Consider the following 27,654-nt stretch of genomic DNA (forward strand, 5'->3'; position numbering starts at 1 on the left):
TCATTGCACCACACCCACTAACAGATTTTCAGTAATTTTTCAGTCATACGCTTCATTTAAATAGTCGTTGAGGAATCAGAAAAAAATTGATGCATGCGTCCGCGTCTCAGCGGGTGGTTGTTAAAAGCCCCCAGATTTGCAACTCCCTGCTGCGCTTATGGCCTTGCCAAACTCTCTGACAACATTCAGGAAGAGTTCAGATTTATTGAAATGAGCTCTTGTGTAGTGACCAATGAGTTCATGAATGAACTGACGAACCGTTGTCCTGCTCTGCTCTGATCTAAAATTTTACCACAGCGATTATCCATGGCAAATTTGTAAACAATTTTTTTTCTAGGATTGTCAAACACTTAAATGAGAAATAAAGTATAAAAATCTATGTTTTTTAACAAATTCAATCTTATTTAAAGATCAGTCTAGATTAGTCTATTGCGGTCAGTCTATTTTCTTGTCAATCCATTACAACAGAGGTTTTTTGGTCTGTCAGCTTTTTCAGTCTTCAATCGGGTATGAGACAGTATGACAGCTCAATTCAGATCAGATTTTGTTCTCATTCAATCAGTCAATGCAGTTAAATCATTAATATTTCTGAATATTCATTTTCTTTTAAACCCCGACTGAGCCAGCCAAAGGCGACAGTGGCACAGAACCAAAACTACATCAGGTCACAGTAGTGGAGAAAAAAACAGGCTCGGTCAGGGGCCAGATTTCCGAAATAACAGTTGGTAAGTGTAAGAAACCCTCCCAAAAGAGAGTTGTTTCAAGTAATTGAACATAAGGCAGCAACATAACCAAATGGAGAAAAAAATGAAGGGGTTTGAATACTTTCTCAAGGCCCTGTGTATATATACATTCCTACATACAGAATCTCTCCAGATCCTTCAGATTCACAAGTTCATGTTGGTGCTTCTTCTCTTCTGTTCACCCCACTCATTTTCTATAGGGTTCAGTTTAGGGGACTGGGACGGCCATGGCAGAAGCTTCATTTTGTGCTCAGTTACCCATTTTTGTGTTGATTTAGATTTTTGTTTTGGATCGTTGTCCTGATGGAAGATCCAACCACAGCCCATTATAAGATATGTAACCGAGGCAGTCAGGTTTTGATTTTGTATCTGTTGATATTTGATAGAATCCATAATAACATGTATCTGAACAAGATGTCCAGGACCTCCAGCAAAAAAATAGGCCCACAATATATAAGATCCAGCAGTATATTTAACCGAAGACATGGGGTACTTTTAATCCCTGTTTGCACCAAACACATCTGGTGGGTTTGCTGGCTAAAAGCCCTTTGTTTGTTTTATCTGACCACAGAATCCGGTCCTTTTTGAAGTTCCAGTCGTGTCTGACAAGCGGAGAAGGAGCGAGAGAATTTTTCTTGAAATCCTCCCAAACAACATGTGGTGATGTAGGGCTTTTTTGATATATTTTAGGCTTTCTAACCCCCAAGACTCAAGCAATCTCTGCAATTCTCCATCTGTGATCCTTGGAGAGTCTTCGGCCACTCAATTTTTCCTCCTCACTGTGCATTAAGATAATATAGACACACGTCCTCTTCCTGGCAGATTCGTAACATCTTTAGTTGATTGGAACTTCTTAATCATTGTCCTGATGGTCACAATGGGGATATTCAATTCTTTAGCTATTTTCTTACAGCCACTATCTATTTTGTGATGCTCAACAATCTCTTGATGCACATCAGAACTATATTCTTTGGTTTTACTCATGTTGATGGATGAATAAGGGAATTTGGCCTTTGTGTTTCCTCATATTTAAACTCCTGTGAAACAAGAAGTCATAGCAAGACAATTTCATGTTCCTAGTCACCCTGGTGTGCTAAAGGGTGACTAAAAGGTAAATATTAATTGGAATATACTTCAGATATATTTTACTCGTAAAAAATTCTAGGGGTGCCAATAATTGTGTCCAACATGTTTTGGAGAAAAATATTTATTTCATAATGTGATTCCCCCCCACTTTCAATTCTTTTACTTCAATGATAGTTTTTTGCAAATGTTTTGAATGAAAGATCAAAAAGATAACCAATGCAGATTCATTTTTTTACAGCTATTTTTGATATTTACCAGGGGAGCCGTTAATTCTGACCGCAACTGTATGTATATATACATACATCTGCACAGTGACACTTCAAGTTAAACACACCTAATGTTTCGTTTCTGAATTAATTCACGTATTGAGCGAATCAATCGGGTGAACCAATGATTCAATGGCCCATTCAGAAAGCTTAACTTAATTCCTGAATGAATCAGCCGTGTGAACGAATCGAATGAATGACTCATTAACTTTCTCATTTAGACACGTACCGCCACTGGGAGTTTTAGTTTCTTATTTAGACTATCACTACATTAAAAAAAAACATTTCATATTTGAGGTATAGTTTGTCAAAAATGTGACAAACCCTGTTGTTTCAAGTTGGCTAGTGCAACGCACACAGACAGTGCAACTAACTGTCTTTCTCTGTCTCGCTCCTTCTCCTTTACTGTTAAACACGTTGCAAAAAATATTTTAATTACATCCTCAAGAGCTTTACTGAAACGCATTTACCAGGGGTACAACCTTACAATAATGAGCTTTTGAGTATTTTGTTGAGTTAGAATAATCTGAACAACTGAGAAGAAACAGAAAAAGGTGAAAATCTAACATCTACAATACATTTGCCATGGTATTCTTGTAAGTACAATGGCATGTAAATACAATGGTATATGAAAATGGTAATCATTTGGTAACACAACATGCGCACACAAGTACTGGACAATGGACTCACTGTGGGTGGTTTTTGTAGACCGATCCATCCACGCCAATGGTGGTGCGCAATTTCTCTAGGGCTTTGTTATCTCGGATCTGCCGTAGCACAGCCGCCAGCGTGGCAGCACAGAGATGGGCCGCACGCGTAGACACAATCTGACACACACGCTGCGTGGCCACACTGTCTTCAGGGGACGGGTCCAGTCCAAGTCCTCTCAACACCTGATCTGCACTCACCAGACCTTCGTTATTCCTGCAGAAGAGACAATGTTGATTCTGATTTATTTAAAGGTTTGAATGAATATTAACCTAAATATCCTTAGCAAACCAAATGCCTAGCATGTGAATGCAGCAAATCGAAACTACTGTGGGACAGTTCTGCACTTAAACGCTAAAGATGTAAAGAACAATAACAAAAAGCTTCTTCTTCCCGACAGCTATCATTCTAATTACATTGCAATCAAAATATAAATTAGAATAATAATACAAAACAAAATACAAATAAACAATAAACTAATTAATCCTTCCTAGCAGCAACTATTATTCTAAAAAAACAGAAACAGGGAATTAAAGACTGCTTTAATAAAATTAAAGATTATATTGAAGTGTACGATGCTTTGAGAATTAAAGATGCTTGTATAATGAACACTGTTGCAAGATTTTGAATTTTTCTTGGAACCTTTCTGGACACTGTTTAAAAGTTTCTGTTCAGTAACTGCAAGTTATTTTTTAAAGAAGGAAAGGACTTATTCAGCAAGAATGACTTAAATTGACCAAAATGAAAGTAAAAACTTTTACATCACAAATAAAATTCAAGTAAATGTTGTTCTTTTGAACTTTCTATTCATCAAAGAATCCTGAAAAAAATGTATAACTGTTTCCACAAAGTTTCTTGTAAAAGTTTCAAGAAACTGTTTCTTGAGCCCCAAATCAGCATATTAGAATGATTTCTAAAGGATCATGTGACGCATAATGCTGAAAAGTCAGCTTTGCCCTTCAGGAATAAATTTAAAATATTATTACATTTTATTTCTAAACTTTATTAATATTCCACAATATTATTGTTTTTGCTGTATTTCTGATAAATAAAAGCAGCTTTGGTGAGCATAAGAGACTTATTTTAAAAATTGAGACAAATTATACAGGAATAAAATGGATTCATAAGGTTTTGATCTAACTTGTGTTGCTGTCATTAAATCAAAAGAGTGACAAATCAAATGCTAAAGCATTGTATAATTCAACTTTTCAATCAAATTGTCATGCTGATCTTTTTTGTAGGGACAAAAAATTATTTTCACTTGTGGTCTGAGAATTTTGACCCAACAGTAGATCTTCACAGACACATGCTTCTTGGTAAGAAGAACTCAGAACTAAGTTTTTGTGAGATGTGATATTTAGCAACACATCAAGAATGTGCATCCCAGGTGTCATAATTACTTTAAGCTTTAGTTTAATTTAACTACATTATCATTATATACAATTAACAATTGTAGTTCTAAATTTCAATTAGCACATTGCCAACTTCAAACTCCAAAAAGTCTGATATCTGAAAAGGTTAATAAACATTTTTAATAAAACTACTTTTTGTTATGCAATGGAATGTAATTTATAAATAACTTATGTATTAATAACTTACCTTACAGTACAAATTTAACACTAATTTGTGCTCAGTCTGTGACTTGATGGTGGGTCTGGAAATAAGGTAATTTTGAGAAGCTAATTACTTGTGTGGGAGGTGCTATCCCAACTGAGTTCTGGAGCAGCATACAAACAACTGTCACCAATAATACTGTTTTTTAAAGTTAGTTCAATACTAAATGAAAATCCTACCCATACACCTAAAGCAAACTCTTCACACAAAGTAATACAAAATTATAATACATAAGTTATTTATAAATGACATTCCATTGCATAACAAAAAGTAGTTTAATTAAAAATGTTTAACACTTCAACACATTTACTCAGTGTGACATTATGTGAGACTGTAAAGAGCACTGCTATAAATATAAATATAAATTTACACCATGAATTATAGGCCTTGGCCTTTTTAGGCGCATTATTTGTGGAAAAATTCTGAAATTAATCGTGATTAAATATTTTATTTTTTAACCTAATATTGACAGCCTAGAATATAACAATGAAGAGTCAGCTGATGCCATTTGTAAGGAAAGTACAACCTTAAAAACAGGGGCTATATTCACAAAAAATCTTAAAGGGATAGTTCACCCAAAAATGAAAATTCTGTCAGTAATTACTCACCCTCATGTTGTTCCAACCCCGTAAGACCTTCGTTCATCTTCGGAACATGAATTAAGATATTTTTGATGAAATCTGAGAGCTGGATCACTCCTCCATACTAGTCCATAGGCTTCTTTAGGGATTGAACTTGCCGGCCTCGAAAACTTATTTAAGACATCGTTAAAATAGTCCAAGTGACTACAGTTGCTCAATCTTAAGTTTATCAAACGACGAGAACACTTTTTGTGCGCAAAAAAAACAAACATAACGACTTTATTTCAACTATTCATTTCCTTCTCTCTGGGCCTCGAGTCAGGTTACTAGTTTAACAGCGTATGATCTGTTGTTGTACGTCACACGCATCACACACATGACCAGCGTAGGCCAATAGTGAGCCTACGTGTGACGTAGCTCTACGCAATTACACTAGTTTAACTGACTAGAGGCCCAAAGAGAAGGAAATTAATAGTTGAAATTAAGTCGTTATTTATGTTTGTTTTTGCGCACAAAAAGTATTCTCGTCGCTTGATAAACTTAAGATTGAGCCACTTTAGTCACTTGGACTATTTTAACAATGTCTTTAATAGAAAAAATAGAAAAGAACCACCGCTCATCCGTCAAAAATGTCTTGTAGAGAGGTGCTGCTACATTAAATCATCAGGAATAGTAAAAATACAGCAGCCGCACACTCAAAAAACAATGTCTTTAATAACTTTTCGAGGCCGGCAAGTTTCAATCCCTCAAGAAGCCTATGGACTTTGTATGGAGGAGTGATCCAGCTCTCAGATTTAATCAAAAATATCTTAATTCGTGTTCCGAAGATGAACGAAGGTCTTACGGGGTTGGAACAACATGAGGGTGTGTAAATACTGACAGAGTTTTCATTTTTGGGTGAACTATCCCTTTAGGGATAAAAGTTCCTCCTGACGCAGACAATGGCATTACAATGATATTTCAATGAAATCGACCTTTTCAAAAGGTATCACCTGTATCGCGAAGGTGTTTTCTTAGTTTTAAACGTAGTCTTGTTTTCCTTTCTTTGTCTTATCTTTGGTGGTTCTGTATTATACATCACTATATGCATACAGTGTTTTTGAAAAGTTTTAGCAATTTAATTGATTAGGTGATAATGAATAAAATTAGCCGTGAGTGTAATACTTAATTATGTTAAACATGATGTATGCTACAGGCTACTCAACACTTGATAATGTTCTACACACACACACACACACATACTCACTCACTCACTCACTCACACACACACACACACACACACACACACAAACTGATGCATTTCATGTAACAATACATACAAAAAAGTCATCATCCAGAGAAACGAGGTCAACCCCGCCTTACTCAAGCTCCTGAAATTTGCAGACGACACCACTGTCATCGGTCTCATCCAAAACGATGATGAGTCTGCTTACAGACTGGAGGTTGAACAGCTGGCTGTCTGGTGCAGTTATAACAACCTTGAGCTGAACACGCTCAAAACAGTGGAGATGATCATGGACTTCAGGAGGAACGGCTGAATGGCAGCACTCCCCCCACTCACCATCATGAACAGCATTGTGGAAGCAGTGGAGTCATTCAGGTTCCTGGGCACTATCATCTCTCAGGACCTGAAGTGGGATAATCACATTGACCCCGTTGTGAAAAAAGCCCAGCAGAGACTGTACTTCCTTCGCCAGCTGAGGGAGTTCAACCTGCCACAGGAGCTGCTGATTCAGTTCTACTCAGCCGTCATTGAGTCTGTCTTATGCACATCCATCACTGTCTGGTTTGGTTCAGCTACCAAATCAGACATCAGGAGACTACAACGGACAGTCCGGACTGCGGAGAGGATTATTGGTGCCCCCCTGCCATCCCTCCAGGACCTGTACTCTTCCAGAGTGAGGAAGAGAGCAGGTAAAATCAACACAGACTCCACTCACCCTGGACACCACCTGTTTGAACTGTTACCGTCAAGACGGAGACTCCGATAACTGGCCACAAGAACGTCTAGGCACAGGAACAGTTTCTTCCCACAGGCCATTTCCCTCCTGAACAGTTAACACACCTCCCAAGGCATATGCCCTTAAGTGCAATACTCCCACTGTTTAGTGCAATATCCTACAACTCGGGTGATACTTATATGTAGATTTATTTATTTATAATATTCAAAACACAGTAAATATGTTCATAATCTGTAAATCTGAAAATGTCGACTATTCTGACTAAACCCAACTGTGATACTTTTATTCTCAAATATATTTATATTTCTACTTTTTATTCTTATAATTTGTAGTATTATGTTTCTTGTTGTATTTGTATTTGTATATGTCCACTGGAAGCCTCAGTACCAAAGCAAATTCCTTGTGTGTGCAAGCACACTTGGCAATAAAGCTCTTTCTGATTCTGATTCTGATTACTCATATATCAATTCAATTCAATTATTTTATTGCCATGTCAACAAGTTGATAGGAATTTGTCTTGGTACAACTCTCAGACATAAATAACCAAAAGGGCAGACATCATAAGTACACCAACAATGTACACCAACAATCCCCAGCAACAATAAGACATTAGACCAGAACCCTACAGACATTCAAAAAGACAATACCCCACTGCAAAGAAAGTGCACAGTGCATACAGTTAATAAGATGATGCTACCAGTCAGTGCAAATTCTGATATCTGATAGCCAGAGGGAAAGTGCTGTCTCTGAAACGTGATGTGGAAGTCTTAATGCTCCTATATCTTCTAACTGATGGGAGGAGATTAAAGAGATAGTGAGCAGGGTGAGAGTGGTCCGCTATGATGTTTTTAGCTTTTCTGATTATTCTAGTGGAGAAGAGTGAAGAAAGTGAAGGGAGGCTACAGCCTATGATTTTTGATGCTCTGCGTACTACTCTTTCCATCCTAGTTTTGTCCTGAGCGGTTGTATGACCAAACCAGACAAGCATGGAAAAAGTAAGGACGCTTTCAATAGTTGACCTATAAAAGTGAGTCATGGCAACTCGGCTGACTCCAAACTTTTTGAGCTGCTGCAGAAAGTGGATTCGCTGATGAGCTTTACTGATCTTAATATTAGTATTGAGCTCCCATGATAAGGATTCCTGTATTGTGGTACCAAGGAACTAGAAGGAAGTGACCCTCTCTACCTCCACCCCATTTATGGAGAGCATGGGGGGGGGACTAGGGGACCTTCTAAAATCCACTACAAGTTCCTTGGTTTTTGAGATGTTAAGTGTCAAGTTAAAGCCTTCGCACCATTTAACCAGCCCCTCCACTTCTCTACGGTAGTCAGACTCATCTCCACTAGTAATAAGACCAACTACAGAAATATCGTCAGCAAACTTAAACAACAAAACTGAACTGCTGTGTGACTGACAGAATTGTGTGTATAAAGAATACAAAAGTGGGGAAAGGACGCAGCCCTGTGGGGCGCCAGTGTTCAAAGACCTTGACTGTGAGACGTAATCACCCATTTTAACCACCTGCTTCCTATCGCATAAAAAGTTGAAAATCCATTTGCAAAGTGATGTTCTAACACCTAGCTCCTGTAAAGTGTTAATCAACTTCACAGGAACGATGGTGTTGAACACAGAGCTAAATTCCACAAAGAGGACACGTGCATATGTAGATTTAGACTCCAGATGTTGAAGAATAGAGTGCAAACAAAGTGAAACTGCGTCATCAACACTCCTATTTGCTCTATAAGCAAATTGGTGGGGGTCAAGTGAAATACTGGATAGGTGTTTACATATCAGACGCTCAAACACTTTCATAATGACAGAAGTTAAGGCCACAGGCCTATAATCATTAAGACACGAGATTCTATTTTTCTTTGGAACTGGGATGATCACAGCAGATTTAAAACAAGCAGGCACAATACCAATTTGAAGAGACCAGTTAAAGATAAAAGTGAGGACAGATGTTAATTGATCAGCACAGTGTCTTAAAGTAGCAGTCATTACGCCATCAGGCCCCGCCGCCTTCCTGATATTCTGCTGGCGGAGCACACACACACATACTCACTCACTCACTCACTCACACACACACACACACACACACACAAACTGATGCATTTCATGTAACAATACATAGATTTTATAATCAGTAATGCCCTGCAGCCTACGCCAAACACCTTTAATGTCATTTGCATGTAATTTATTTTCAAGCTTAGCTTTATAGGAAGCCTTGGATTTCAACACAGCTCGCCGAAATTCATACTTCAGTAATTTGTATTGAACCATATCACCACTCTTAAAAGCAGCCTGTTTTTTCTTACATAGCACTCTCACTTCATTATTAAACCAGGGCTTACTATTATTAAAGACATAAACAGCTCTTACAGGAATACAAACATCCTCACAGAATTGAATATAGGATGTGACAGTATCAGTAAAGATGTTAATATCCTGACCATCAGACCAAAAGTTACTCCATACCGTGGAGTCTAAGCAGTCCTGTATTGTGTCTATGGCTTGTGGGGACCATTTCCTAAAAAGTTTGACAGTTGGTTTTGCCACTTTATCTTCCTTATTCCAAAATATCGCCAGAGACTTAGTGTTGTGGTCGGACTCACCCAAAGGGGCCCTGGCCACAGCATGATATGCCTCAGGAATAGGAGAGTAGCATTGATCCAGTGTTTTATCCTTCCTAGTAGCGACCTGGATTTGGGGTTTGTATCTGGGGAGTGCTTTCCTCAAGGAGACATGGTTGAAATCTCCCAGCACAAACATAGCAGCGTCAGGATTATTGTTTTCTACCTCCGTGATATTATACACAAGTTGCTGCAGAGCCGCCGGAGCAGAGGCGTCCGGGGGAACATAAATAACCATCAGGACAACAGAAGAAAACTCACAAGGCAAGTAGAAGGGCTTACACATCACAGTAAGAGACTCCAACTCTGGAGAGCAGGTTTGTGACAAGTTTTTGCAGTCCGAACACCAGTTGCTATTGATGTAGCAGCCAACTCCACCTCCACGTAGTTTTTGTGAACACGCAGTGCGGTCTGCACGGTGAAGAGAAAAACCGGCTAGTTGTAACATGGAGTCCGGGAAACTTTCAACCAACCAAGTCTCAGACAGGCAGATAGCGGCGGCGTCCTTAAAGTCTCTCTGTGTGCGAATGAGCATAGAAAGTTCATCCGTTTTGTTCGACAGGGAGCGGACATTGGAAAGAATCAGGCTTGGTAGAGCTGGGCGGTAGATGCGACGCCTAAGCCGGACAAGAGCGCCACCCCTCACACCCCGCTTCCGAGTCTTCCAACATTGTTTAAGCCGCTCCTTATGTTGTTGGAAATCCGGCGGTAGATCGGGTAAAAAAACAGGCATGCTATCCCGAACATGAAGTAATGCATATCTGTCATACTGAACAATACCGAGGCTGGGTTCTAGGAACGTACAGAACAACACCAAACAAACAAACAAAACAGAGAGTAGTACCGAGTCGCCATTGAGCGGCGCCATCTTTCCACCCCTAAAGGACAGTATATATATATATTAAGAGTTCCTTAGTAAAACTTGCTCTTAAGAGTTTTGTGAATAGGTTTTAAGCTAAAACTCCTATGTAGAAACCCTTAGTGGTGAGATAAAATTCTTTGTGAATACAGTCCCAGGATTTAGCTCTTTTTTTTTTTTTTACTTTAACATGTTTTTAACAAGTTTTCATTTATTAACATTAACAACAATATTAGACATGAATGAACAATGAACAATACTACAGCATGTTCAAATTAAATGTTAATTTCAACATTTAGTAATACATTTTTTAAATCAAAAGTTGTTTTTGTTAACATTAGTTAATGTGCTATGAACTAACATGAACAAACAATGAAGAATTGTATTTTTATTGACCATCATCAGCAAAGATTAATAAATGCTGTAAAAAATATATTGCTCATTGTTAGATCACGTTAGCTAATGCATAAACTAATGTTAACAAAAGAGACCTTATTGTAAAGTGTAAACTTTTAAACTAACTTTATCAGATTCGGCTTACTTCTGCAGCCATTTTTGTAGAGCTAGAAACACACAAGCACAAAAAGGTACTGACTTTCTATTTTCGATGGCAGAGACAAAGGAGGTCTGGAAGTGTCCGGTGGTGAGCAGATCTGGAGTGGTGTGTCCCTGGAACAGCAGAGCGTCTTTGGCCATCTTCACCAGGATGAGTCTGACCAGCTCCCCCATGTACATTCCACTAATCATCTTCTCAAACCTGCATGAAAAAACACAAATCACGTACAGTCAGGCTGAAACATGTCATGATGCAGTGTGGCGGTATGCGACGATTATTGCCTAGAGGTTACTGATCCCATGCTGGGGGCAACCAGTGAACCCAATCACTATTATTCACATGAGTGAGACACTTAACCCCAGGATACTTCAGGGGGACCGTCCCTTAATCAGGGGTGTAGGAAATATTTTTTTTTATTTTTTTTTTATTTAACCTTTATTTATTCAGGTAAACCGTTTGAGAACCACTTCTCATTAACAAACATGACCTGGCCAAGAGGCTACAGGAATAAATAAGAACATACTGTACAGCTGTACATAGTCAAACACATAACACATAGAACAAGCAACTAAATTAAAAAAGATAGACAACAAAAGAGTGCTTAAATATGTGTGTATAAATATGGTTCATGATTGTCAGCAGGAACAAGAGTGAACTATGTAATTTTTGAGGTTTTGCTTAAAGGTGGAGATTGGGTTCAAAGATGTAAGTTTCAGGGTATTTTGTAGTATGTTCCAGTCATGTACTGATGCAAAGCGGAAGGCATTACGTCCAAAAGTAGTAGAAGTAGGGGGCGTACTAAATTTAATTAAATTACTTGATCTTTTGTGATAGGTGTTATGAGCGGCATGAAGTAGGGATGACAAATAGAGAGGTGCCTTGCCCAGAATTTTCTTAGCTTTGAAGAGAAACCAATGATGGAGCCGCCTGGTATAAAGGGAGGGCCAACCCACCAGTTTACACAGGTCACAGTGATGAGTGTGAAAGGGTGCATTAGTGGCAAAACGGATGGCTGAATGATAGATTGTGTCAAGTTTTCTTAAAGCTGTTTTTGGTGCCATTCTGTAGATAATATCGCCGTAATCCAAAATTGGCAGTACTGTCGTCTTAACGAGGGTGCATTTGGAAGCATGGGTAAAGGAGGCTTTATTACGGAAAAGAAAGGCTAGTCTAGCTTTGACTTTTGTTTGAAGGTTATTGATGTGTGTAATGAATGACAGGGATGAATCCAACCAGATACCTAGATATTTATATTCTTTGACATACTCCAGAGCCATATCGTTCATGCAGGTGATTGTAGGTGGAGTCTCTGTAACCCGTTTTCGGCTAAAAAGAATACATTTTGTCTTACTGGCGTTAATACGGAGGTGGAGACTGTCAAAGAATTGCTCTATATAGGTGAAGCTGACTTTAAGACTGGAAGCCGCAGAATTGTGAAAGGAACCAACTGAGTACAAAATGGTATCATCTGCGTAAAGATGAATCCGAGAGGTACCAACAGCTCGGGCTATATCATTGATGTAGATAGAAAAAAGGATTGGACCCAGGATGGAGCCTTGGGGCACACCTTTAGAGACAGTGAGTGGGTCTGACATTATGTTGTCAACCTTCAATTGCTGGACACGGTTGGTGAGATAATTAGCAAACCAATCACAGCTAGAGGAGGACAGACCAATACTGGAAAGCTTATGTAAGAGGATCCTGTGGTCGACAGAGTCAAAGGCCTTGGCGAGGTCTATAAAGGTGACAATACAGACCTGTTTGCTGTCTAATGCTGTAATTACATCGTCAATGACCTTTGTGGTGGCTGTTATGCACCCATGTCCCGTCCGAAAACCGGATTGCATGTCAAATAATATATGATTTTTATCCAGGAAATCATTTAACTGTTTTTGTACGAGGTTCTCCAGAACTTTGGCAAGGCATGGAAGGATGGAAATTGGGCGGTAACAATTTTAGTCAGATTCAGAACCCCCTTTAAAGAGGGGGAAAATTGTGGCTGATTTCCAATCAATAGGGAACTCAGAGAACTCTAGGGACATGTTAAATAGTCTAGTGATGGGAGCGGCAATAATACGGGATGCTGCTTTTAAGAACATGGGATCAAGACCATCAAGACCAGCAGATTTGTTTGTGTTCAACTTGGTGAGTTCATCCTGGACTTCAGAGGTGGAAAGAGGCATAAAGGAGAAGCCCTTGATGCAGTTGAGATGCAGTTGAGCATCTGCATCGGTTGTAACTGAAGTGTCCATTGATACAGGATTAGGGTTTGACATTGAAACTGTATGGGTTGCATTAATAAAGTGATGGTTTAGAAGTGAGGCCATCCGAGACTTCTCAGTAATAATAATGTCATTAAATAACATAGAAACTGGTAAATGAGGGGAAATAACTTTATTTTCCATTACCTTGACTGTTTACCAGAATGCTGAAAACTGTATTTGGGGGATTGAACATATACCAGTTCAGATCACCTTTTCTTTGAGGAAAAAAGAAAAGAAGGAGAGGGTATATTCACAGGGTACATTCTAGTGTTGATTATTCATTTTTATACAACGGGGCTACTGAATGCTGAATTGGTTCGGAAATGGTGTGCAATTATTTTCAGGGAAATGCAGGGCTAAAGTAGTTCCATGCAGGTCTTGACCACATTACAGATCTACTACTGTCAAAAACCTTGGTATAATCTTTGATTCCTCTCTTTCCTTCCTTCCACACATCTCCTCGCACTAAGTCTGCCTTCTTTCACCTTCGTAATATCGCGCACTTACGTCCATTTCTGAATATCAGCGATGCTGAGACCCTAGTTCACGCTTTCATCACTTCACGGCTTGACTACTGCAATTCTCTTTTCTATGGCTTACCCAATTCATCAGTAAATAAGATCCAGTATATTCAGAACTTCGCAGCTAGGATCCTCACATACACAAAGAAATCTCCCACATTACTCCAATTTTATGCAGACTTCATTGGCTACCTGTTCGCTTTCGTATTCAATACAAGATACTCCTTATCACATTTAAAGCACTCCATGGTCTTGTCATGGTCTGTTAATTCAACAGCCCGTCGTCAATTATTCCTTACTTAAAACTCTAGAGACATGGCCTTGAAAGTAATTAATGTAATGTAAACAGGGGTCACTTGCAACAAGAATTTAATTTAATGTTAAATAAATAATAAGTATTTTAAATAATATTTTTATAGTTTGAAATTAAAGTCACAATGAAATGTTTTTTATGGAATATTGCAATATTCATTATAAATTATGACATGTTTACTGGTGTGAGGGCGGGACAACCTGTCACTCACATGAGATGCACCAATAGCAAACCACAATGATCCAATCAATTCCTGATGACCAAAATCAATTCCTGCCTTACTTTTTTTCTTGATTGAGAAGCTGTTTCACTCGGATGTCACAAAAGGGAAGAAAGGACTATTGAAACTACGGTTTGATGCCGATATAAAAAAATGTAACTGGTTGAAAATTATTCCTGATCAATAAAGAAAAGGATTTGATTAATTTCAAATAATTATATCTGAACATGTTCTTGACAAGCAAAATGTGAGTGTTTTATCATGTTATGTGCTCAGGGGATATGGTGCACAGTCGTTGTTTTTACTTTCACTTTCTCCGCTATCCCCTCTCAGGGTGGTGCTATTGGCTGGTAATGCTGTCTGTTATCATATTAGCGTTGACACCTGAATGGGCGTCCCTCTGATAAAAGGCAGACATCAACCGGAAATGAAAGGAAGGAAAAGGGAGCCGAGTCTTTGGTCCTGTCACACTTTGTTATTGCCGTTTCTTGTTTGTTTTTTTTAGACTCGTTGGTTTGCTCCCTGTGTGTATGATTTTTGCTTTGAGCTAAATAGTTTTTTTTCCTCCTGGTGGTTTGTTTTTCTTTTGTAAATTTGTTTTTGACAACAGACCAGGGAGTAGTGAACAGGAAAGTATGTCTTCCAACTCACAACACCTAGGGAATCGCATTGTTAACACACTAGGCAAGGAGCGGGTGCCATCATTGTACTGTTTTTGCTTTACCTCAGTTAGATAGGACTAGGTTATGTAAGGGTTGAACAGAAATACTTTTTTGTTAAGTGTTTGGGGTTTTTTCTTGTTGTGTTAGGTAGTTTATTGGGAATGGGATGTAGTTGAAGTGTGTTTTTTTTTTCATTACTTTGTTTGATTTAGATCCCACTCAGATTCCTACTCCCTTTGATCGGCATTTTTATTTAAATTAATTTAGTTTAACCATATGCTTTATTGAGAGTAAATGGATCTCTTCCTTTTCTCTATTGTTACTATTCTTATGTAATTTTTGTAATAGCAAATTGAGAACTTCTACCAGGGTTAAAAGATCTTGGAATTTATTCATCTATTTTATGTTATGTGTTCCTTCATTCCCTCAGCCACTTTAGGGCATAACATTTCATTTTACACCTTTTTAAAGCATAATTTTGCTGTTTTTACTGTATTTTTTATCAAATAAATGCAGTCTTGGTGAGCATAAGTGACTTCTGTCAAAAACTTCTTAAAATAATCTTAACGACTGTTTATACAACGAAAATGTTTCGTTTATAAAAACAATTATGATTTTGCTATAAATAAACTGGAAAAATTACAGTAAGTAAATGATGACTTAATATTGTGCTTTACTGCACAGCACAAATGAAAACTACTTTTCAGTTGTTGTTTTTTTCATTGTTAAGAGTTCTTATTCATGGGAACACGAACATGTTTGCAGTACTCGATCTGGGTATAGTCTAAACATTCATGTCTCAGAGAGCAGTGGATGCGAGAGAACAATAAAAGTGACTTGCAACTCTAAAAAAACGACATACGTAACAATGAGAAATTCAAATTCTGCTGTTAAGCAGCTCTAAAAAGACAACAGTGCATGTGCAAATCTAATAAGGCAATCGATTGCCATACTCCACCACTGAGGCCATGTAGAGAGCTCAGCCACAAGCACTCTTGCATAATGGTATTTGATTAAAGTTCTGCATTTTCTGAGCTTTCAAAGTGCTGTTTCTTCACAGTGAAATGAAAGCGCACGTGGAGTCGCAGCGACTAGGGACAGGAACATTAGCTTTAAAACTCCCAAGACCCGTGACGTCTGTTTGGAAAATCAGGCTAACGTGCAGTGAATGATGTGACTCAGTTTCTAGCTGTTGCAGCAAGAACATATGGTCTACCTAAAAATGTTCACACTTGCCTTCTAAAAGCAAAAGCATACTCAAGAATGCATACCACCTGTGACTTGGTGTTGCCATGGTGACAACCTTGTAAACCGTTTCCGTAATTGCCTAGTTGTACAACCGGCTGACACAGCTGCCCTCTAGGGAAAAAGGCCTCAATGGCTTTTGGTGTCAACAAAAGAACTGTCGGGAGTGGCACTAACTGTCAGGTGCAGGACTGTCACTCACAGCTGTTTGCCGGGGTTTAGGGAGCCAGCATCAATCTCTCGGTCAAATTCAGTGCGGAGGTCATCCAGGGTGCCATCGTCGCCGAAAGCACCCCACTCCATGTTCACACACATGCGACCCTCGTCACCGTCCACCAGCTCCAAATGCCGCATCTCCTCCATGTAGCACGCGTTGGTGCCCGTCCCTGTAAAACACACGCACCTTGTTTACATTGAAGATTCCTGGAAATTTTGCATGATGTTACATATTGCATGCAAATGTCTTCTGCGTTTTAAAGAAGCAGAGTAATTTTTCCCTTCATAAAAAATGTTTTACACAAATAAATAAATAAATAATAATGTACACTACCATGAAATGAAGATTCCAGTCATATTAGTAGCCTAAAAAAAGCAGTTATGTCTTATTTTAAATGGAATTTTAAACTTCTAACAGGCAGTTTTTAAGTCCTATGGGTAAAATTTCTTGAAGAGAACTGACCCATGCTGACAAGAGGGGGTTTCATGACACTTAAAACAGGGTTCCCACCCTTCTTGACCAATGAATTTCCATGATTATCTAGTAGTTCATGATTAATGTAAGTACTTAAAAGGATTCCATAGGTAGGGCTGTAGTCAAGACCACCTTTGTCGAGTCCAAGACCAGGACTAGTCGAGTCCAAGACAAGACCAAGACCAAAGAGGTTCGAGTCCAAGACAAGAGCAAGTCCAAAAAGGTTAGAGTCCGAGTCAAGACCGAGTCCAGGAAAGGGAAAAAAAGTATTGTGCAAGACATTATCAAGACAATCATTTTGGGTTATTATTTGTTGATCTAAAAGCAAAAACAGTGTCACAACACCCAGGATTAGACATTCCCCTTGATATCATATAATCTTCTAATCTAAAGAAAACAGAATCATGACATATGGTGATACCTCATAATAGCAATGTTTCACTGTGGATCTGAAAGACGCATACTTTCACATCCAGATAGCCCCCCAGCACAGTCCGTTCTTGAGATACGCCTTCGAGGGGCAGGCTTATCAATACACAGTTCTGCGGTTCGGTCTGTCCCTAGCACCCCGTACATTTACGAAGTGCATGGACGCGGCGCTTTCTCCCCTGAGACTCCGGGGAGTGTGCGTGCTGAATTATATCTCGATGGCTGGTTCTGGCGCAATCGCGGCTCAAACCAGAGCAAATAAACGGCGCGCATATAAATGGCTTTTATGTGTGCTTACTGGGAACATAATAAAGACACCTGGACCCGGTCGAGACCAAAAGCCATATTTGGCAAGACCAGTGGCCGAGACCGAGACAAGTCCGAGTCCGAATACCAGCGAGTCCGAGACAAGTCCGAGACCATAGAAAAACGGTCTCGATTCCGGACTCGAGTCCAAGACCGGACTCGAGTACTACAGCCCTATCCATAGGCATTTACTGGTGACTTATTGAATTGAAAGTATTAGATTAATATATATATATATATATATATATATATATATATATATATATAAATATCTCCACAAAGAAAAAAAACCCTGTTTCAAATACCTTTTTCTTTCCTGAGATTTCCCCAAATATTTCTATCAATTTACATCAATTTATACCAATTTTTATATTTTCTCTTTTCACAGTGATTTATGACATATCACCGAAAATATTCTATATCGAAAACAATCGGATTGCTTTGATATCGCTACTTTATCCAACTATTTATCAAACATCCGCTACTAGCTTTAGCCCGCTAGCATCACTGGCGTGGTCTCCAACTATCACTTGTCTTATTTACACTCTTATCACTTAAGAAATTACAGTTTTTCTGTTTTAATGACGAATGTATCGGATGTGTGTCTAGCTTTGAATGCAGGTGAGGATACGTTCAAGCTGTCACGGTGCAGTTGGAGCTGGAAGCCGTGGAGAAGCAGATCCGTGACCTACTAGAGAAGCAGGCCGAGCTACGGGCTACAAAGCTACAAATCCTCACTAGACCCACTCATTGTTTTAATCATATACTAGATTTTAATTATCGCATGGAACCAATCCTACTCATATAGATATTCTACCGCAAAGTGATGATGTCAATGATCACTTATCAGTGAAAAAACCTTATAACTTGCATACTACATACTGCTGAAATTTGCCTTGTCGTGTCACGTTATGGGCAAGGAAGAACCATTCTCCCAAATTCTATTGATAGATTCACAAATAACCTGCCTGATCTGTCTCGGCTGCTCAGTGTACCCAAACACACAACTGAATTAGAGGAAATGACTAGCAGTATGTCCACCATTTTCTCTAGTACATTAGAAACTGTTGCACCGATCATCAGATAAAAAAGTTTAGAGAGAAAAGTAATGCACCATGGTACAACACACGCTATCAAGAGAGAAACTCGTAATCCGAGTTTCCGAGGTACTAGTAAACAAACTAATTTAGAGTAAACAAACTCTTTAGAATCGCGTGGAAAGATAGCACTTTCCATTATAAAAAGGCTCTAAAAGCACTAATAATAAATATCAAAACAATCCAAGATTTGTATTTAGTACAGTGGCTAGCTTAACAAATGAACAGACATTACCTTAACGAATTATTCCATTACAGTTTAGTAGTAATGGCTTTATGAATTTCTTCCCTGAGAAAATCAAAAGCATCAGAAATAGGCCTACAATTGTAAATGTACAACCTTTGACAGCGTTTTATGATTTAGCCTCAATTATCGCCCCTCAAGAACAATTGCAGTGCTTTACAACTATAAGACAGAAAGACCTAAATAAACTTATCATTGCATCTAAACAAACAACACATGTATTAGATTCAATACCCACTAAACTACTGAAAGAATTGTTATCTAAATTTAAACTTAATCTAGACAAATTTTTGTCTAGATTAAGGCCCCATCAGTGCTTAGCAGTGATCTTGGTGCTGCGTTTGACACTATAGATCATAAAATACTCTTAAATCGACAAAATTACACTGGTATTAAGGGACAGGCATTAAGGTGGTTTAGATCGTACCTATCAGACCGTTACCATTTTGACTTTTTAAACAGGGAAAAATCTAAGGTAATGTCAGTAAATGGAGTGCCGCAAGGATCTGTGTTAGGCCCTCTGCTATTTTCAATATTTGCTGCCACTTGGTAATATTTTAAGAAAACATGGAATTAGTTTCCACTATTATGCCGATGACACTCAGTTATATATTTCACCACGACCAGATTAAATATCTAAATTATCCAGCTATAGTTCTTTGTAGGGCACGAAAGTATGATCATATAACACCAATTTTATCCTCTCTACACTGGCTGCCTATATCCAGCCTCTTATAAACACTTCAGATGTGTACAATATGTATTGTGAAAGGTGCTATACAAAATTCAATTGAATTATTCAGTTCTTATCCGGAACAGAGGAAGCGTGTTTCAAATTTTTATGGACATATCATTTCATATACTCTACGGCTCCAAACATGAACCAGCAACGTGTAAGTGCACACATTTCATGCATGTCTTCTTCAAATAATATATATAAATGCAAATAAGGACACTGACACAGCGGTACATCTGAACATGAACGCGATAACACATTTGATTATTCTGATACATAGAAGACAATGATGTAGACCGAGAATTCAAAGAAGAATGGACAAATAAGTAACTATGTATTTTCTATGTCTATATTCTTTCTGTCTTTATACTAATGTGTGTCAATTGTTGTGATTGTAGTGCTCGTAAACGTAATAAAAATATCATTATAGACCATAGCTCTGTGTAGCTTGTTCAGAAAGTATAAAATGAACTCCATCAAAACTTCTTATTTTTTATTTGTGTACTGAGTTATAAGGTACAATGTACATCATTTATTTAAAAAACACATATTGGTGACGCACATGATAACTCTGATTTGCGATGTGCTAACAGCACCATCTTTAGAAGCACATTAGCCATTGACGGGTTTGGGTGTGCTTTCTCTCGCTCTTCTAACGAGCGTGCTGACTGAAGGGGATGTATCCCAAATCATTCACTGTACTCTGTGTATTTCTGCAGAAAAAATAAAGCATCCTGAGACCTCTTCCATCGACATTATCTTTATTGACGAAAACCACAAACACTGCAATACTGATTTGTTGATACTGTATTTCTAATAATAAATTACAAGAATTTATTTGATTTGTTCATGATAGTTGTTAGTAGTCTCAAGATTTTTCTGAGTTTGTAGTCATGGGGTTGTATTATTAAAATACATCAAGGTGCCCCAACAAACTGCTGTTTGTTTGTTTTTTCTTTGCACATATATTAATATTCTTTTGTCCATAAAATAAGCATGTTGTTGGTGTGTGTTTTATTGGTTGTTGTCTCCCCTCTTCCCGCCCTTTACACTCCCACTTTTCCACAGCTTTCCACACACCTATTTATTATTATTTTTTTTTTTATCTGAGCACTACCAGTGCTAAAACGGTGGCCATTTCTTTCTGCTAATATTCTAAAATGAATGCAAATGCAAACAAAGTAAGTCACGCACATCTTCTGCAATGCAATTCCTCTTTAAAATTCACTGCAGTCTGTGTGTTTTCTAAGCAACAGACCATCTCAACAGATTCCTACAAATCCTTAAATAATAAAAACACACGGTCAAAGGTGCAGGCAAGGGAATTTACTTTTACAAGGGAATTTACGAATTTACATTAGATCTTCATTAAGTTCAAATATATTAGCCTTTATCAATGGTACAATCAACAGTGCTAGTCTGGCTTTGTAGAAGATGACAAGGTAAGTCTTGTTTTATTAGCCCAGCTATCAGTAAACTTACTGTAGTCTCTCAACACTGTCTTTGAATTCAAAATAAACCCGGTGCCTTCAGATATACAAGACGTTCCCCATTTGCATGATAGTAACAGCTCTTGTTATCTTATTAATTTATATCCTAAACATTCTGAAGCTTGGAAAATGAATGACCATGACAATTTTGGACTTAAAAAAAAATGACTGGACAGATAGTCACTCCCCCAACCAAAATGTTAACACATTTGTATATTTCTAACAGATGCAACAGAATGCATTAACATTATGAACATCAGCTATGCTAATTATTTCCCATCTGCATTTCTGCTGTTATCTCGGGACGCAAGTCCCGAGGTAAATAGCGTTCGTCAGCTCCAGTTTGTATCCAGCCTCTCACGGAGACTTCAGATGCCCCAACACCTGTGATGAGATGACTTAACGCCTGTGAAGAGACAACTCAACGCCGGCGATATGTTATGCCCTAAATTAATACATGATTAACTGACTGTATTTTTCTATGTACATTTCCGAAATGCACTTTCTGTAAAGCTGCTCTGAGACAATGTGTATTGTGAAAAGCGCTATACAAATGAATTTGAATTGAATTGAATTGAATAAAAAACTTGCGCGCTCAATCGAGGCAGATACATTTTTCATCCGATAAGAAGAAATGCACATAAAATAATATGGAAAACCGTTTATATGGAATAAAATCCCTCGATTCACAACAACAAAATCAAGTGACTTTGCCTCAACAAAGGATGTGATTGGATAACTGGAGTGATTATCAAACCAATTTCATTACACAGCGTCTCAAATGTTGGTTTTATCATTCTGAAATGCTTTAGCCAAATTCTGTCATCAAAATGATTTTATATAACTCTGGCATCTGAATGGAAGAGAACATGACAGCATTAACTGTGTTCCCCTGTACGCTCTAAGACGCAAGTAATTTATGATGTAGGAAAAAAGAGCCACAGTGGCCAATTTCCTAAGAAGAGACGATTCTGTTTTCTTGAGAACATGGGATGGAAGCTCTGCTTTATTCACAAATGCTTTATGATATTCAAATTTTAAATTTGCAACTTTGAATGGAAACTAACGACTGGTACTGTGTTTTTATTAAGGCTGGACAGTAAGCCGGCACATTACTATAATATTAAAGGTTAAAATTAACCACTGATTTGTCTACAATTGCATACAATGCAGTTGTTATGATAATAATATTATAATAACTTAGTAAGTGTAGTGCATATTTCTTTTGAAAAATGATCCTCTGTAGAGTTAATTTTTTTCAGAGTTAACTATTGAGTTTATGGTCATTGAATGGCTATAAGACAACAAAAATATTTGTCAGCAGTTTTTCTTCCACCAGGGAACACCATTATCATGAAGGGGTGTACCTGGTCTGCAACAATGTTTAGGTAGGTGGCACATGTCAGATTTACCTCCACATGAATGGCTAGACCAAGGGTTTCCCAGCAGAATATTGCCGAGAGCATCAATCTCCCTCCAGCAGCTTGTCACCCCTCCATAATGTATCGTGGTGCCATCACGTCCCAAGGTAAACGGCACATATGTACACGGCAGTCTAAGTAATGTAAAAGAAAACGGGACTCATCGGACCAGGTGGCCATCTTCCACTGCTCCAAGGTCCAGTTCCGACATGTGCGTGCCTATTGTAGGTGCTTTCGAAGGTGGACAGTGGACATCATAGGCACACTGATTGGTCTGCAGCAGAGTGCGATGCAGTGTGTTGTGGTTATGGGAGGAATGTGTTGTGACTTTTGTGTGACTTGTGCCACAGTAGACCTTCTGTTGGCTCGGACCATAAGGGATAATATTTATTGCCTTCATGCATTGCTGAGCTTTGAGTGCCCAACACCCTGTCGCTGGTTTGTCCCTCCTTGGACCACTTTTGCTAAACTGCTGAACAGGGGCAACTAACAAAGCCTTGTTAAAAAAGAGATAATCTGACCCAGTCGCCTTGCCATAACAATTTCATTTTTTTTGTTGAAAATTAACAGAAATAAAATAAAATCCCACTGAGCAGCCCAGAAAAAAATCCCACTAAAACGCCTTGATCACTTATACCACCACTTCCACACTTTTCAGCTGTTCTCGCTCTTCGGCTGTATTTCCACATCACCAAGAATACATTTAGCCCACTGTAATTGTCATCTTATGTGAAAGACTGTTAAAATGATGTACAAATTAGCGAGTATAATAACTGAGGCTGTGCATGGCATACAAAGTTGTTGTGAAAGACTCAGGGAGCATCTGCTCCAGCCTCTATAATTACACATATTTGACACACTATTGGGGAAAAGGAATCAAAATAATTAGTTCGTTAAGTGAAAGTGTGAAGATTCTAATTGTCAAGATGCCGCAAAAAAAAATATTTTGTTAGGCCATAATAATAGGCCTGAAGAGGCTATAAAATGCCTGAATGTGTGCTTTAGTATTACCTCAACCAATAGCCTAAAAAAATTAAATGAAAGAACAAAATGTCCGTGTCTGAATAAAGCACCTTTCATTCACACCAAGCAGATAATTTGCCTGACAATAATTGCTGACACCCTGGCTGATATTTCCCACTGATATCAGCTAGAATATGAGTGCAAAAGTAAGACAGTCAGTGACTCACCGACAATGAGACCAATCTCACAGTGATGGTCGTCATAGCCACAGGTCATCATGGTGCCAACGGTATCATTGATCACAGCAACAATGTCAATATCAAAGTCCTGAAGAGAGAAAAAATAAAATGTTGTTTAGTATTTGAAACAAGCTGAAAATTTATAAAAGGTCAAATACAGCAATGAGTCACGTGAAGCTATGTGTTACTGCGATTTTAATGGGTTAAAGGGTGAATTTAATACGAAAATGGACTTGAAGGGTTGGCTGGTTTTCATGGCTCAGTTAACCCCTGCTGGTAGATTTTGTAACTACACCTTATGGAGGTAAAAGCAATTCTTAATAATAATAATGACATTTATAAATGTTGGTTTAAAAAAACCTGTATGCAGAAATATGTGCTCAAGAGCAATATTTACATTGTTGTTAGGTCTGCAATAGGGGTGTAACGGTTCACATTACTCACGGTTTAAGGGTCACGGTTTCAGTACGTTTCGGTATTTGCTATGTTCAGGGGGGAAAATGACTACTGTCAAATAAGAATAAAGAAAATTAAGAAGAAATAATCATACTACAAGGATTATAAATACAATGGAACAAAGATACAAATAAAATAAACTTGCTTTACAGGTTTTTCAGGTAGGTTCATATAGGTTCAGGTAGGTTTATATTTTGGACTCCATTTTAAGGGTTAAATTAAATGTTAGTATTTAAAAAGTATGTCTAATTAATTGAAATCATGAAATGTAAGCAATTTAACAACAATTTATTAAAAGTAAATTTTTTTTTTGCCTACCAACTTCTATGTTTTCTGTTTTAAGTTCCCTTGCAGTCAGTCACTCTCGGCGTTGCAGTCGGTCACTCTCGGCGTTACGTCGGAGACCGACGAATAGGAATCTCGCTAGACAGGCCAATCTACTTTGAGTGTAACTAAAATGAGCCAATGCACATTGGCATGCGATAATTGCATCAGTTGCACTGCATCGCGGCACGCGCATATAATAAGCAGAAGGTGCAAGGCATTCTTAAGCTTTTCGCTTCGGATCCGAGCGGTTGATGTCTTCTGCTCTCTACAAAACGGTGCTTCTAAGACAACGAGTCAGCTCTTCTGGTAGAAGTTCTCTCCTGATCGGTGTTGGTTTATCGGTGCTGCAGCGGGGCCGATTTTCCTCTTTGATTTTTCTGCCAGTTCAACTAAGCAAAAAGGCTGTTCAGGTTTTTCAGGTAGGTTCATATAGGTTCAGGTAGGTTTATATTTTGGACTCCATTTTAAGGGTTAAATTAAATGTTAGTATTTAAAAAGTATGTCTAATTAATTGATTAGACATACTAGGCTATGCTGTTCTGACTGCTGGTAAGAGGGCGAAAAAGGGTTGAAAGCACACGACAGGCTGCACTATTCCCTGTCTGTGTTGCTGCGGCTGTTACCCTGCGTGCTTCAGCACTGAGAGGGAGTAATTCTCTAAAAGAGCTTACATGGGTTTGAGCTTGCGTTTTTTAAAGATGACATTCAACCCAATTGTTTCTGAATGTGGTTGTTACCTGGTGCCGAGGGATGGTCACGATCAATGTGTCGTGTCTGGGCTTCAGACGCTCATGATAGCGTTCATGGAGAAGTCATGCACCCATTGCGGGAAGATGACCATTGCGGTCGAGACTCCAATACCTCCAAAGAGGTGGGGTGCCAGTGCCTCTGCCTCGATCTAATCCTTCCCAGGGAGTTACTTCAGGCAGTAACATGGGTGATTTGAGGATCACAGTGGGAGTGCTTCCTTCGGGGAACCAACCCCCAAGGAACGCTCACTCCTCGTGTGCTCCACAGCCAATAGAGCTGCCAAGGGAACGTGCTGGACCGTCTCAAGGCACTGTACCAGCCGTATCCTTTAGAGCTCTCCCCCAACGACCAAATGTCGATAGCTGCATCAGAGGGTGAGCATAGACCTCTTTGGAGATGACGATTCGGCTGCGTTGCCTACTTAGGAAACCGTAGCGTTGCCAGAGTCAGATCCAGAGATGATGGCTATGCTTTCCCAGGACGCTGAGAGGGTCGGGCTTGAGTGGAACACACCACCGTGTCCTGAGCCCTCGAGGCTGGAGTCTTGGTAGATCCTTCCCCCTTATCACCCTTGATGGTGAGGCAGCTAGGGGTTATACGTCGATTTCCCCAGTGGATCGGGCGGTTGCTATGCAACTGTGCCCTAACGCCACCTGGCGGGGAATCCTTGTCTCCCTTCCCGGGCCTGTAAGCACTCGTCCGATCTAACCGGCGAGGCTTATCAGGCCTGTGGGAAAGCTGCCTCTGCCATACAGGCTATGGCGTTGTTGTAGGTTCATCAGGCCAATGCACTGAAGGACCTGCACGAGGGTGGTCATGATCCAGAAGTTCTGCACAAACTTTGCACCGCGACGGACCTCGCGCTTCAAGCGACAAGGTTACGGTCCAAGAACAACATCTCTGGCTGTGTCTGGCCAACATGATGGAAACCGACAAAGTCAGGTTCCTTAATTCCCCGGTGTTCCAGGCCCGCCTCTTCCTCGGCTGAGAGCTCGACTGGGGCTTTGGGTAGGATGCTGGTAGGAGCTGGTATGAGCGGTATTATTCCGGAGCAATTTCCAAACATGTCTCTGTTCTATTGTCATTCTGCTCGTACGGCACTTTGCAACAGCAGAACCTTGTTTCTGCAGGGACTTTCAACCCGTTTCCTATAACAATGTATTACCTTTACATTTTGTCTTCGTTTCATGTTTCTTTGTTTGTCTTGGCCATATTCTTTTCTTGTCCAGCCTTGTTGTTTGCCGTTATCACGTCCTTGTCTAGTCCTTATTTGTTTCGTTAGTTTCTATTTGTTGTTGTTTTTTTTAGTTATAGTCTTTATTTTTGCTTTAGTTTTCCCTAGCCTTTGTTTTTTTGGATTCTCTCTTGATTTTGTTGCCATTTAGTTTATTTCTTTTTCTCTTTAATTTCCTGCAATGTTGCAGTCTTTTTTCGTATATTTGCAGTTCCAGTCATTTTTTCATAGAAATGATTTCATCTGATTTCTTCTTGTTTGCAAGTTAAAGTTATTTCTAGAAATTTATTTATTTATTTATTTATTTATTATAAATCCAGTTATATTTCTAGTTAATTTTATTTTTTCTAGTTATAGTTTTGCCATTTTTTTATCTCTTGTTGTCTTGTGTGTTGGTCCCTGTCCTGCTTCCTGTGTCCTGCCTGGTAGCTGATTCTCCTAACCTGGCAGCTAACTCTGATGCTTCGGCAGTTTCAGCGCCAAGTCTCTGGTTCCTTGAGCCACTGAATTATCTCCATTGTTGCCTTGGTGTCTGGTGCTGCCTCATCCCAGACCAGCCTGTTCTCCTGTTGTGTGTTCCTGCCTCTCCTATCTTGTGCTGTGCCTTTTGTAAATAAATATTAATTTTTATAGTTAGAAAGAAAATAACAATTTTTCCCGATATCCAAAAAACGTTTTCAGAAAAAGGTGAGGTAGATTTTTTTTTAATTGGTAGAGAACATTATCTGGTCCAACAGTTGTGATGTAATTCTTCCATTACAAAAAGCTGGTTGTACTGCTCTATATAACTAGAGCTTAAGTTAATTTTCTCCCCCTCCTTTGTTGAGCATGAAAAGTTTGGAAAGCAGGAAAGACAGTAAAGAGTGAATCATGCTGTTTGAGGTGTTGTATTTGAGGACCACTGAATTTGCCCTTTATTTTTAGTATCAGCTCCATATTTTATTTGATGGAGAACTTGTTGACATGCTTGAAACTAATCTTCTCCAGCTTTCCTTTTTAACTTAATTTATTTATTCTTGCTTGTGCCCTACTCATCTTGAG

At 38.8% G+C, this 27,654-nt stretch overlaps 1 protein-coding gene across 1 annotated transcript in view; it reads right to left on the bottom strand.

Annotated features, from left to right (window-relative positions):
• hk2 (hexokinase 2) overlaps nt 1–27,654 on the bottom strand; it is a 77,830-nt gene that overhangs the window by 29,449 nt on the left and 20,727 nt on the right. The window contains exons 6-9 of the mRNA XM_077241593.1: nt 23,835–23,934; nt 16,433–16,616; nt 11,045–11,206; nt 2,786–3,019 (exon numbers count right to left, since the gene is read on the bottom strand). Of these exons, the coding sequence (XP_077097708.1) occupies nt 2,786–3,019; nt 11,045–11,206; nt 16,433–16,616; nt 23,835–23,934 (680 nt within the window). The remainder of the gene's footprint in view (nt 1–2,785; nt 3,020–11,044; nt 11,207–16,432; nt 16,617–23,834; nt 23,935–27,654) is intronic.

The sequence above is a fragment of the Siphateles boraxobius genome, unplaced genomic scaffold (genome assembly GCF_051911475.1).
Source record: "Siphateles boraxobius isolate OS27281-9 unplaced genomic scaffold, OSU_SipBor_1 24, whole genome shotgun sequence".
NCBI lineage: Eukaryota > Metazoa > Chordata > Actinopteri > Cypriniformes > Leuciscidae > Siphateles > Siphateles boraxobius.